This window comes from Peromyscus leucopus, chromosome 18 (assembly GCF_004664715.2).
Source record: "Peromyscus leucopus breed LL Stock chromosome 18, UCI_PerLeu_2.1, whole genome shotgun sequence".
NCBI classification, from domain to species: domain Eukaryota; kingdom Metazoa; phylum Chordata; class Mammalia; order Rodentia; family Cricetidae; genus Peromyscus; species Peromyscus leucopus.
This window is the reverse complement of record NC_051078.1, coordinates 21,683,721-21,698,119: the sequence shown is the minus strand read 5'-3', so window position 1 is coordinate 21,698,119 and position 14,399 is coordinate 21,683,721. Positions and strand designations below refer to the sequence as shown.

The 14,399-nt window shown below is 41.0% G+C and overlaps 1 protein-coding gene across 2 annotated transcripts in view; it reads right to left on the bottom strand.

The window, feature by feature from the left end:
• The window catches only part of Syt1 (synaptotagmin 1), a 505,793-nt gene that overhangs the window by 79,201 nt on the left and 412,193 nt on the right, over positions 1-14,399 (bottom strand). For both annotated transcript variants that reach the window (XM_028873036.2, XM_028873038.1), the window contains exon 9: positions 8,811-8,928. In XM_028873036.2, the coding sequence (XP_028728869.1) occupies positions 8,811-8,928 (118 nt within the window). The remainder of the gene's footprint in view (positions 1-8,810; positions 8,929-14,399) is intronic.

Genomic DNA, 14,399 nt, shown 5'->3' with positions numbered 1-14,399 from the left:
CTGTGGGCTCCTTTTGCAGCATTTCCCTGCTCATCTTCCCTTTCCTGTTAAGTAGTTGATTGCAAATTCAATGCCTTGTCGATTATTTTGGTTCAATTAAAATATTTTAATATTTAATATGTAACTTTGAACCACAGAATCCTGTAGCAATTTACAGGGAGAGGAAGCATTTGTATTCACATTATACTGTCCCCTTTCCTGATATATCATACACTCCCACCTAGAATCAACCATTAATAAAATTGAATAGATAAACATTTTCATTTGACTTTTTTTCCTGCCTAAAAGACACTCACATTTCTTATAATTAGACTCTTTTCTATCATGTTCAATACGATCTCTTCTACTGTGCCTCTGATATGGCTGGAGCGTCACTGTTTTAAACTGTACATACTTTTGTGTGCAAAGAATCACACATCAAAATAGCATGACAACTTATATCTAAGAAACATGGCAATCTATTAGTATCCGATATCTAGTCTGATAGAGTAACTAATTCCATTTTTGCTGTGTAAGTAACCAAGTGACATGAAGCGACCAACCAAGTAATTTATATTAGTGACTCCCATGATGCAATTTCTAGCTGGGATTAAAGGATATTTGAAATCCAGTTAAAGTTTAGATGTGGTTCAATCTATAACATAGTCAGTCACCTGCTCTTCAGGTTGACTCTGGTGGGACATAAAAGTCATGTTTTATTCATGGAGTGTGAAGATGGAGTTATTTGTGTTGATGTCCTAGCTGTGCCAAAGAGAATTGTGACCTTGGGCAAGTTGTTTACTGAGCTGTAGTTTGGTTCCATCAATAAAATAGCATTGAAAATAGTCTGTATCTCATAGGTTTGGAAGAGGGATTAAATCTGTTAACACACCCAGAGCTTTAAAACAGAATCTACCTCCACTGTGTTGGGCAAGTGTCTGTGCTCACATGACTGAGGACAGGTATGATGCCTGGCACAGAATGGGAACTCACGTGATATGCAGTGAGTCACTGGGACATACCTGATGGCTACAGAGCTTACAGGGAGTGTTCTTTACTGTTTTGAATGAGTAGTTCTCAGCCCGCCATTTACTTTCAATCTGTCCCAAGGTCTGTCCGTATCTCCTTCTACTTCCTTAAAACTGTTCAGTCCTTCAGGCATTACATTTTTCTTCTTTTTGTTATACTAGCAACTGTGCCTGCTTCTCAGCTTGCATTGGGATGGACTTACTCTTTATAATTCTTTTTAATAACTCAGTTTCAAGAACCATGTCATTTCAAGAATTGTCCTTTCCTCTTCAGAACAGTCTGTTCGCTTCTCAGGGCTTCCTATTATTTTTATCAATATTATAATTAAGCATTTTGAAATGTTGCAGAATTAATTTTACACTGTAACATTCAAGCCTAAAATTATGATGAAGCCTCTGACATCACTGCCAACCTATTATGCATATTCCTGTCCCATTAGCTCAATAAGAAGCCAGTACATTTGCATATTATTGCCTGACCCCGATATCATGGCCAATTAATTTGCATATCCCTATCTAATTGGCTCAAATAAGTTTCTGCCTGTTTATTTATTGGCCTAGCTCCCAGACTAGTGGCTTTTAGTTCAAGTCAATTGAATTTGGAGTGGGTTTCTTCGTTATGCTTTCATTACTAATGGACAGACAGGAAGGTGGTCAGGGGCCTTAAGAAATGACTGCAGGACCTGTAAAGGAAACATCTGCCTTTGTTTCCTCTTTCAGTGAAAGAGACTTGGGGTGGGGGGTGGGGGTGTGATAAGAATTTAACGTGTGGTCAAGGACACTTTTCGGGAAGAGGATATTCGATTCCTAAATGAAATATAACCTTTTACTTGAGAACATATTTGTATATAAGACAAAGGATGGATTTTTTTCCCTATATTATTGACAACAAAATTCTACCTTAGGTCTTGGCTAACACAGGTCTCAGCTAAAAAGATGATATACCATCTAAGCTTTTAAAGTGTTTTGAGTTTAAGATGAGTAAGGGCATTGGGGAGCTGACTCTGCCTCCTTACTCAAGTTGGGTGGCCCCAGTGGCTTGGACTACTACTCAGGCCCACAGCCTGGCCTGGGGTTGGCCCACCCTAACATCTACTCCATCTAGGACCTGCTGGAGCTTGTGAAGGGAGATGTGGTCCTAGCAGACCTGTGGAACGAAACTCGCAGGGTCTCCATGACTCAGTGCAGCCAGGGGATATCCCAGAGGTGTTCCGGTGAGGACCCTGTGATGATGGTGAACCAGAAACCAGAGGCCTTGAACCAGACCAGTGAACAGTGCAATGAACATTTGCTAGTAAAGCTCACTGGACAAAAGGGTGTACTATGTGACACACACAGAGGCCCCCAATGCCACCAGGATGAATGGGGAGGGGGAAAGATGGAGGAGCTAAGAGGTTTTGTTTTTGTTTTGTTTTTTTTGTTTTTGTTTGTTTTTTTGTGTGTGTTTTGTTTTGTTTTGTTCTTGTTTCTTTGCTTGCTTTGTTTTAATTTTTTTTTTAAAAATTTCTTCTGTGTGTGGGGGCATTGCAGGGGAAAGGGGGGAGGGTTTGGTGGATCTGGGAGTTGAGTAGAATTGGGGTGCATAATATGAAACTCCTGAAGAATCAATAAAGATGTTAAAAACAACTCAGGTTCTCACTACAACTGGGTTTGAGGTGGTTCCTGAAATGCTACATTTTTAACATGTTTTCCTGATGATTCTGCTCAAGTCAGTCAAAATGTCACCACTTGATAAATTTTGCCTGAAGGGAACGATTTCTCGCTGCTGATTATGGTTTTTATATTGAATCTAATGGGTACCTGGGAGTACGTGAGCTGTTCTTTCTGAATTGAGTGCTTATATGTGGCTCTGTTTTCCTAAATGATACCTGTAGGATGGCGGGAAAGCAGGCTGAGAAAAACCAAATTTACAAAAAATTAAAATGTAGGATCCTATAATAAAGAGTATGTGTTTGTGTATGTTTGTGTGTCTGTGTGTATCTGTGTATGTGTGTAACTCACTGGGCCACACATTAACTTCCTACCAGCATCAGTCCCAATTCTTCACTCCATCCCCTCCTTTTCATAGCTGCTGCCCTTTATCTGAAACAGACACCTCCTGGAGCCAGGCCTTTTGTTCTTACTGATTTATTTGTTTTGCTAATTAAATTAGTTAAGTTTTGGAGGCAGGCTCTCATTATGGGAGGCCACGCTAATGTAAAAAGCTTTCTGCCTCAGCATCATGAGTTTGGAATCACCATGTTCTAGTCACCATTGGCTTGTCACAATGCTAGGGACAAGCTTGGAGGAGGATGTCCAGAAGAAGACTGGGGGTGAGGACATGGCAGGAGTGAAGCAGAAAAATGATGGGGACACTTTAAACCAGTGGTTCTCGGGCTTCCTCATGCTGTGACCCCTTATTACAGTTAGTTCTTCATGTTGTGCTGACCCCAACCATAAAATTATTTCACTGCTACTTCATAACAGTAATTTTGCTACTGTTATGAATCGTAATGTAAATATATCTGATATTTAGCCTGGTGGTGGTGGCGGCGGCGGCGGCGGACATCTTTAATACCAGCACTCGGGAGGCAGAGGCCAGCCCGGTCTACAGAGCAAGATCCAGGGCAGGCACCAAAACTATACAGAGAAACCCTATCTCAAAAAAAAAAAAAAACCAAACCAAACCAACCAACCAAACAAACAAATGAATAAATAAATAAAAATTCTGATATTTAACCCCAGTGAAAGGGTTGTTTTACCCCAAATAGGTCTTGACTCATAGTTTGAGAACCAGTGCTTTAACCATACCTTGCTCAGCTGTTGTTGCTTCTCAACCCTCTCAGCATCCACTCCATCCCTCTTGGCCTCCTCTCTTGCTCCTTAACGTCCATCAGTCGCATGGGAACAGATGCTCATGGTACCCGCCCTCCTTTACCTGGGTTTCCCCAACCACCTTTCCTCCATGCTTGATATGCTTTGCTTTCGTTTATTTATATTTTTCTTTTCTCTCTCTCTCTCTCTCTTTCTCTCTCTCTCTCTCTCTCTCTCTCTCTCTCTCTCTCTCTCTGTTTTTTTTGAGACAGGGTTTCTCTGTGTAGCTTTGCGCCTTTCCTGGAATTCACTTGGTAGCCCAGGCTGGCCTCGACCTCACAGAGATCCGCCTGCCTCTGCCTCCCCGAGTGCTGGGATTAAAGGCGTGCGCCACCACCGCCCGGCCTATTTACATATTTCAAATGTGAGGTGAGTTTAAGCCTCATCCAGGGAGCAGGACTGCACCCTTTCTGTCCTTTTTAAATGTGGTCAGGGTTTTCCAGCGGTGAAATGATAGAAGGAAGTCTCTAAGGATGGTGTGCCCTCTGCGGAGAATCAGGACTAGAAGAGTTTTATGGAGCAAGAATCTGTTTAATGTGGAGCCAGGCGGCGAGGATAATTGGGCAGAAGTCGCAGGTGAGAAGAGAGAATCAACTTGTGATTCCGAGAAGACAAAGAGAGAGCTAATTGCGTGGGAATATTCCCAGGGATTTCTACTTCCCAACATCCCCCAGTTTTCATGAGTGCTCTAATTTCCAAAAACTCTTTCAGGCTCCATTTCTAGCCTGACCTATTCTGAGGACTTTCATGTTTCAGTCCCAGATAGTGGAGACACCTTGGAACCATACACTCCATCTTGAAGATGGGAATGTAGGAAAAGATGAATGGTATGTTAAAAATATTCCACAGTAGGAGTCAGGGGCTCCCTCCAGCTTGTCTACTGCCTTGTCTCTCTCAGAACTTATTTTTTTTTTTTGTAATATTTATGAACAAAAACATAAAAAAGGGAGATTCAATCTTTTTTTTTTTTTTTGAATTTATTTTTGAGAGAGGGTTTCTTTGTATAGTCTTGGCTATCCTGGAGCTTGCTTTGTAGACCAGGGTGGACTTGAACTCAGAGTTCCTCCTGCCTCTGCTTCCCAAGTGCTGGGATTAAAGGCGTGTGCCACCATGGCTGGCTGCATGGAGTTTATTTTTATTATTATAAATTAAGTATCTGTGTATGTGCCTGTGTATACAGATAGGGAGATTCAGTCTTCTGGGATGAATAAGTTGACAGGTTAGCCAATCCCAAGTGGTCAGTTCTAAACACATACATGTAACCCCAAATGGACTCAGTGGGTTGTATTTATATCTACATATGTATGTGCACACACACACACATACACATATGTTACACATATAGGTGCAATAGTAATAATTAAAGAAGACAAGGTTGGGAATTTGCATGGGGAAATGGGAAGAGTTGGGGGTGGGGGTGGAGTACAATGATATAAATACAGTTCTTATGTAAAAAGTTCTCAAAAATAAATGTAAAAAAATGAGTCTGCTGCAGAATTATGAATAGTCCAACCCCACTTGTCATTGTGACGATGAAGGATGGGCACTTTGATCGCTGACTGTGTGATGTAGGCAAAATCTTTATGCTGTCCATTTGAATGAACACAGTAAGAAAGACGCTGCTTGATCTGGCCAGAGACCAGTAAGAAAAACATTTTTAAATGTCCATTTCCCATTTTCTTCCATGTTTTATTGATCGGTTCCTTACTTTGTCAGAATTCATTCTGAGCCTGTATAAAACCTGGCCTCCTGATTATCCTGAACTGACCTGGCAGGTCTAGCAAACAGCTAAGTCTTTCGCCCAATCAAATTAAGCAGTTGGTAAAATAACCCATCGGTTTCACCTTTTGCAGCCTTGATGTGGTTACTAATCGAAATACCCACTGTGACATTTGGTGAGCACTTACTTTGGTTCTCAGTTATTTCCCATAATAACTTATTTCTCGTGAATGGGGTCTTCTTAGCACTTTCGCTTTATAAGCAATGCAACCGAGGCTTAGAAGAAATAACCCATCCAATGTCAATATGTGTGGTTCTGTGACGGAGTGCTTACACAGAGTTGGAGCTCTAGGACCTCAAAACAATGTCGATTGTTAGTAGTGACACAGTGTGGTTTCAGCTCTGGCAGAAGAGCCAGCCGTGGTTCCAGTTAACAAGCCATTTCTGGCAAATAGAGTTTGGCATTTGAATCACTTGGAGAGATCTTACATAATTGTGGTCTCTTTGTGTATAGGTCAGCTTACTCTGACACAACCCATTCAAGTACTTAAAGTTTCCTTAATGGTAAGTAGGTTAAGCAAATTTGAAATGCAAGACTTGTTTTTCAGGCCACGGCTCCTTTGTAAATAATTCATTATTCATGGAGCAGCTACGCTCCGTGCTACCCGTCAGTGAGAACATTGTGGGAGACATAAATACCGAACAGTCTAGTGAGAAAGGAGTGTGGTGCTGGAGGACCGGAAGCAGACTCCTAGTGGCAATTTAAAAAGCCGAAGATTTGTTCTGTTGCGATGGATCAGAAAAAGCATTCCCACCACGCTAAACCTTCCCCCCCCCCACATCTGTCCTATCATTGCCTGGGCTGTCACTTCCTCATTTAACAACAACAACAACAACAACAACAACAAAACCTTCCAAACATGGCTTATCCAACTTCTTTGCCTCACTTCCACCTAATGTTCACGATATCTCAGGGCACTGCATGCTTTATTAATTTACTGGCTTTTTTTTTTTGTCTGTGTCTCTACATTCAAATGAAAACTGCAGGCTAGCAGGGTCTTTGGACTGTTTCAGCCATGATTACCAACCCAGTGCTCCGCTTGCAGCCTGACTCAAAGTCAAGTCACAGTTGCGTTCGTTGAGTAACCGGAAGGAATGAGAATTCAGCAGGGCCTGAAGACTGAGGAGGATTTAGCTAGACATGGTTGGAAGAAAGAAAATTCCAGATGAAGGAGCTTGTTTAGGAATGGAAGCAGCATGTCCCATAGCTTGTTACGAGAGGAGTGTGTGGGTCCATTGGCTAAAATGAGATGCAGAATGGCGCAGCCTGAAAGTGTCTACATTAGGTGATTAGAGTAATTATGATTTAATTCTACAGGCAGCAGGAAGCCCTTAAAATTAGGGTTTGGTAATGATGATAATCATTCCAGGTAATTCAAATATGGGGGTGGATGTAGGTTCTGTGGGTTCTGAAAATGTTCTGCTTTTCTTTAGAAAAAAGACTACAAACGGATGGATACTGAATTAGATCTGGCCTCTGGCTGTGCCTCTTTTCTGCTAAGTTAGTGTGACAGGACCTGGGAGTGGTCCTTGGTGTTTTTTTTGCTTGGGCTGTTATCAGGGAGCTTGTGTATACGCCCCATGACTGTGACTACTCAGATCTATCCCCGCCAGACCAGGTTCCCTCACGCAGATCCCGAAGATGAGAAGGGATGCTTGGCAAGAGGTCAGGACAGAAGGAGACAGCAGTCTTGAAGGTTGGCTAAAGTAGCCAGTGCGGTGCTGGGAAGTCATTTCTCAGTCCCAGAAAGAAGTCAGGAGGAGGTAGCTTTATCAGCTTTGTGGCAAAGCTGTCGTGGAGCTGAACAGTGGCTAATACAGGATTAATTTGTATGTGTGTGTGTGTGTGTGGGGGGCTAAGACAGAGGTGGCGAGAAGTCACATGGACATTTGGAGGGGGGCAGGTATGAGTGCTGCAGACACCCTCCTAGTGGGACATGGCTACTTAGGCATCTTAAGTCTCCTCAGGATACTAATTCGTGACCTGGGAGTAAAATGTCATTGTCAAATGTTTAATACTTTTCTGTGTGTATGTTTTACAAATAAGCACACCAAGTATTCCACGTTTTTAGGGGGAAAAATGCTATTGCTTTAAAATTTCCCAGTAATACTATTAACAACGAAAGCAGGACATTAAGTAGCAAGACATGAGCGAATACAGCTTCCTCAAGTTCCCTTATTCATAGAGAGAGATAAATGTGGATAGCAAGAGAATTTGGCTGGTAAGTCACTGGGTCAATAACTAGAACTCAGCTTCAACAATCTTGAGCTGTTTTGCTTCATAGTATAAAAACTCACTGTGCTGCAATAGTGTGATGTTTAGAAGGTTTTTTTATTTTTTTAAGTAAAAAAAAAAAGCCCAAATCACTGAATAAGGAGTCATGTGTGTAACTCCACAGCTAGAAACAATGACAACTGTCATCTATTTGTGATGGATGACCTTGTGTTGTGTCAGGAAAATCCCTCACACCTTAATGATTTACTGGAACATTAAAATTATAATTGATTTAACCACATGGAGGAGGAAAAAAATGACGCACAGCCCTGGAAGCGACAGTCCTTGAGTTGACTTTGCTTTGTGGAAGAGTTCCCGTCACTGACTATTTTGTGTCCTGCTTGGGTTACATGGAACTTTCTAGCCTGAAGTCTCCCCTCCCCCACTCCAGTCTTAAGCTGTAGAATGAAATGAATGACATGAACTGTTCCTGGGTTTCTTCTCAGGCAAAGACATTTGGATAGATTTGAAATGCTGTCTTCATATAAAAGTATTATAAAAATTATGTCAGGTTGGCAAACACCTAATTAGTAAGTTTCAGGTAAAATACAAATTTTAATACTAAGGGTGAATTTAAAAAATCCTCAAAACTATAATTTGTCACAGGCATTGCATTTCAACTAAGAAGCCAAAATTTTAGCTTTCAATGACATAGAAATGACAACTGATACTTTGGCTATGGAGAAAGAAAATAGATTTCATCTTCTCTGCCAATTCCAATAAACCGAGAGTGGCTTCCTGGGGCCCTGCGTTGGCTGAATTCGGAGACTGCTTCCAGCTCCGTAGGAGAGAGAACTGCCATCAATTAAGGATGGGGAGCCGCAGCATGTGTGCTATGCATTCAGTATCCACGGTGAAACAGCATTTACAACAATCAATAGTCACTGTGGACTCACCAGATAGGCCACCCACATCCATCTTCTTCAAGTTCTTCGCTTCCAGAATGACAACAGTCAGTTTGCCGGCAGTAGGGACGTAGCGGAGGGAGAAGCAGATGTCCCCCAGTTTCTCTTGCTATGAAAAGCAACAAAGAGGTATTAGTGAGTTTTTGCGTGAAATGGAAATGTTTGTTCTTAGACATTGTCATTTCCCCATAAGGACAGTTAGGACAATTAGAGTCTCAAGACTTCTAAGTCCATGGGCATTTTTATAGTGGTGGTTTCATGTGATACCAGTCTTTTCTTTTTCAAGATTACCCATTTCAGCTTTTGAAAAAAAAAAAAAAAAAGGCCATTTATACTTGAACATCCAACAGAATATGTCTATAATTCAATGGGTCTGGAAACAAGACCAAGATGAGTTTCTTTGAGACTGTACTCAATAGCATTGTGAAACTCTTAGAAAAATCCCCTTGCTTTATTAAAGAGCTTTGTATGGTTTACTCATTTTTTTTTATTAGAATCAACCCATCTTGGTTTTTGTCTTTTCCTCTTTCAATAAGATTTTATCTAAAAGCCCATGTTTAAGGTTTTGTGAAGAAAGATGTCTTTGTTCAGCTCAATTCCATTTATTGCTAAAAAACTGAAATTCTCGTAACGCAAATGCACTCAAGTATGTGTTTTTGTGCACTTAGTTTTATTCATTTCAAATGAAGTCTTTCTTTGTCTTTAAATTTGTAAAAATCTAACAGCAGGCTGGAAAACTAACACATCATGCAACAATGCACATCCTCATAGCTTCTCCTTTCAGTGCTATGTGATGTTCAAAGAACATCCACCAACTCTGTGATCAGGTGATTCCAAAGAATTTATCCAGAGTAGAAAATGATGATGGTACATAAAATGTTCCTTTCCTAGAAAGGCTTCATATTTATTCTCTTCTCTTAAGTGGAATATTGGGAGTTTTTAGGATTACTTATTATTTTCTACTACTAGTTAACATGCTGGTCAATGTGAATATAATTTGTTTTGTGTGAGTATGTGTGTACGTGCACATGTGTGTGTGGTGCAAGCACACAGTAGGGAAGCGAGGAAGGAGAGGCTGAAAAGAATTTAAGATATTGTTGTACCCATCTCCTGAGACGAGAGCCTGCCTACTGCCATCCGACCCAGGGAATTAGCTGTATGGTACATCAGAGTTCCTTCCTTAGTGTTCCTCTCCCCAAGTCTAAATTTTGACTCTAAAGGGGGAAGTAGTTGTGTCGGACTTCAGAGGGTAGACTTGTAACATAGGGAGGGGATATAGAGACTGATAGCCTAAGTCTCTCCATGGTGGCCTCGTAGTGGGACTCCATTTGGCCTCATCTGTAGCTAGATATAGGTGCTAAATGAGCTTGTCTCCAGTGTGGAAATTCCCTCCTGGATGTATTGTAACAGTGTAAGGGATGTAATTTCGTTTCTGTGGGGGTTCTCACTGTAGTCATCTTTCAAAGAAGAAAGAGTGGGTTTATTTGTAGATGAGTACTGAGGGAGGGAAGGAAGGAGGGAGAGAGGGAAGGAGGGAAGGAGGGAGGAGGGAGGAAGGGAGGGAGGAAGAGGAAACCAGCCCCTCTCCCCATGCTGAAGTAGTGCTCTACTGAAAATGACAACCGCCCGCGCTTGGGGAGCAATCCTCTCACTTGTAGAGTCCCTTTGTGTCCCATGCCTCTAGGTTGATGAGAACACACCGTTTTCAGATTACTGTACAGACGGTTTAATTCTCCCACTTGTCTGGGCCTTTCCCGATGGCAAGGTCCTAGCATGGATATCACTTTAGCTCACCTTTGCAAAAACATAACTACAAGAACATTTTGGAAATCTCCCTGCTTTGGATCACAGAGGGCATAACTCCCTGTGGCTAGCAGAGTTACTTATACCAATCACTCCATATGCTTAACCACCCTGACAGTTAACTGACACATTGGGGAGTTAGTAGGATATATTATTGTTCATAGTCTATGAAAATACAGAGTTGGAATTAGTGTCAGGGAACTGATACAAAGCATAGACAAATTACTCTAAACTTTGTGAGGGAAGAGAAATGTACATTGACAAAGTTACTATTTGAAAAGGTCATTAGGAGGAGGGCTCTATGTGCATTCATGGTATTTATGTTATTCATGACCATCTGAGCTGGTAAGCTCACCGTACTTCAAATTAGACTGCTCTTATGATGTCACCAAGCATGCCAGAGATGACCGTACTATCCTAGATCATATATCCCTACATGGCTCATTATTGGACTCCATGAGCAACTTAGGGTGCTAAGATAAGTTGAGTTCCATATTTCTATTTTACCCCACAAATACCCTTTTTTCTTTCAATACTTATTGCTCTTCCATCCCATAATTTCAAAATTGCAGGTAACTTAAAAAACAAACAAACTTCATGTTTCTACTTAAAAATGTTTTGACACAAAGATTCATGTATCACAGGGTGGCTTCAAAACGACTGTGTCTGAAGATGACCTTGGACTTCTGATCCCCCTGCTCATGTGTCTGTCAAGTACTGAAGGTTACAGGCATGCACCACCACACAGAGCTCCCAGTTGTTTGAAGGGAAGAAATGTCATATCACTTTTCTTGCAGGGTCATTTCATTCTTCAATCATAAGACACACAGAGAATTTAAAAAATTCTATGTAATATTTAGCTTCAAAAGAGAGCACACAATTTTGGATAAAGGAGAAATATGGGAGATTAACTGCAACTTTAAGCCTATGGGCTGGATGAAAAATGGGTGTGTAAAAGAACAAAGAACGAATTTTGGTATTTTAAGATCCAGAGAAGGAAAAGGGCTTATTTTAACACTCTTTACAGATCTGCATTTCATTAATTTAGAGGCTTTAACATGGGAAATTTTTTCATTTGCTCATAAAATTATCATAACCAGTATGCCAAATTAAATATTATTTTTACATGAATGAACTGAAATGACTTTCTAAAGTTTTAATTACTTCGGAATCAACAGCTATTTTAAAGCTAGTCATGGCCCCCTCTCGCAACTTGTAGAATTTCTGATGTCAAGCTGAAGGAAACTCTTGCCTGATGGTATATTTTCTGAGTGTCAGTACTTACTGGGTGTTGGTATTTGAATATGTGTTCTGTTACTCACATGTGAGACAAGGTTGTTACCTACATTTACATGGTAATCCAGTGTGTTAGCTCCTGACCTTAGATTTAGGGGCTCAGACACTCATGAATTGTTGAAATCCAGTATGTCCTTCCCTTAATGAAGTCTATTCCTTCACTTCTGTGGTCAGGAAAACCACTCCCCTGCCCTATAATGTTATTCTAGCTTATGAAGGTTTTACTCTAGCTCTTCATCCATACAGGGCACTGGAAGGACCTGAGAGCTTTATTTGGACAGTTTTAGATCAAACTCTTAGTTTGATATGTCAAGTTGTAAGAAGGATACCCAGAGAACTACATTATAATCCTTTGATTGAAAACATTGGCCACACCAGTGTTCTAGTGTTACCACCTCCCTGCACAAACTCATGTATTAAAGATTTAGTCTCACACTGGTGGATCCAAATGAGGTGTCTGCTTTAATCAATAGATTTTTTTTTTTTTATCTATAGTCATTGTTGGCATTTTTGAGAAATGGAGGAGATTAGGAAGCAGGGCCTGGCTGGAGGAAGTGGGTCACTAAGAGTATCCATCTTCTCTCTGAACTCTTCCTTGTTCGTCCCTCTTTTGGATGTCCAGGAGGAAGGAAGCCTCCTCTACTTTCTGCTGCTGCTATCTACCATGCTATCTCACTCACGCAGGCCTACACACTATGGACCGAAAACAAGGAAACTGTAGATCTTTCCTACCTTGATGTTCTCAGGTATTTTGTCACAGCAATGAAAAGTAACTAACACAGAAGTCTCCATCCTAGATTCTTAGGACACATTAACAATTAGCATTTTCTCAAGAGCCTGTGAATCAGCTGCTGCTATGTCCATTTTATAAGTGGATACTTGAGAGCGAGAGGTCACAGGAAGGTAGGTGGTTTCAATAAGAAACTGAAGCAAGCTCATTTAACACTGTATGTGAAATGACAGTAACTAATAATCTAACTGATAAGTTACCTTGTATCCCACTCTCATTCAAAATTATATCTCCAAACTGATGTTCAATGTATGCCTTAACTGTTTCTTCCAAGACCTTTTTCTAGAGGCTAACTACTTCTTTTTTTTTTTTTTTCAAATTTATTTTTATTTTATGTGCATTGGTGTTTTGCCTACATGTATGTTTATGTGAGGGTGCCAAGTTCCCTGGAACTGGATTTACAGACAGTTGTGAGCTGCCATGTGGTGCTGGGAACTGAACCCAGGTCCCCTGGAAGAGCACCCAGTGCTCTTAACCTCTGAGCCATCTCTCCAGCCCCTAGAGGCTAACTTCTATTTCTCTGTTATCCTCTTCCTTTAATGCATAAGCCTTGACCTATCCTTTTCTGTAACGTGTATCAGACTGAGTTGTTTTCATTATTTATACCAGACATTGTAACCTGCCTTAACTACCTGCCATCGATGCTTACTTCCAAAATGACCTGCAACATGGCATTTGCCACTGTCACCACCATGTCTACCACCGTGCCTTCAGCACCGACAACATCACCTCTACTTTCTTGCCCATACTTCATTTGAACCATTACTCAGCCCTCACTGTGTTGGAAATGAAACCCTAACCACTTCTGACATACTCTGCAAAACCTAATGAAATAACTCCTCAGTTTCAGTGTCTACAAATCCTAAAGCAGCTTGTCTATCAATGGCTGAGCTAAGGTTTGGAAAGTTTAGTCCTTTCTTTTTTTATGGCCAGCAGTTGAGTTTTCTCTCTTCATGTACGCAGAGTTCAGCTACCTGTAGACTCTAGAAGACCAGGGGTTGGAATTTCTACTACCGTTCTTGCTCCAGGAACACACTGGAGGGCTTCTAAATAATTAAGGGCTGCGTGTACTGAAATGAGAAATTCACCAGTATACCACTTTATAAAGAGCACCGATGTTGGTGTTCTATCAACTCTGTCTCCAGTTTAACCAACGGGTCAACTGACAGGTTCACCTGGAGCCTCTCCTTTGTGCCTAGCACTCGGACCCCGCCATGCTAACCATGCCTTGAAGCTAGAGACCTAATCCTTGCGAAGGTACTGTTCTTCCACCGATGTTTTCAAGCCCCCGCTGAGTAGCAGCTGACAGATGAATGCTTTTGCTGGTGTGATTATCTCATGAAGGGGCCTCATTACTATTAGGAATTTCAGCTTTATGTATAATTTATTTTAGTGAATTGCCTTGATCACTAGGTAGAAACTGCCAGTTAGTGTTAGAAAGTTCCGACTGTGAGATTCAGAGAAATTAACCTGCTCTTTTAAACTATGGAGCTGACAATCAGGAGGTACTTTTGTTCAGAGCAGCTTGATAATTCCATTATTTTTTTTTTTTAAGCAGCCACTGAATAGAGAAGACACAAATTAATGATTCTATGGACAACTTCAGAAATCCCTTCCTTTTTGAAAAGCACTATAGGTATTAAAACAAAGGTCATCTCCAATGGACAAAAAGGCTTGATTGCGAATGAAAA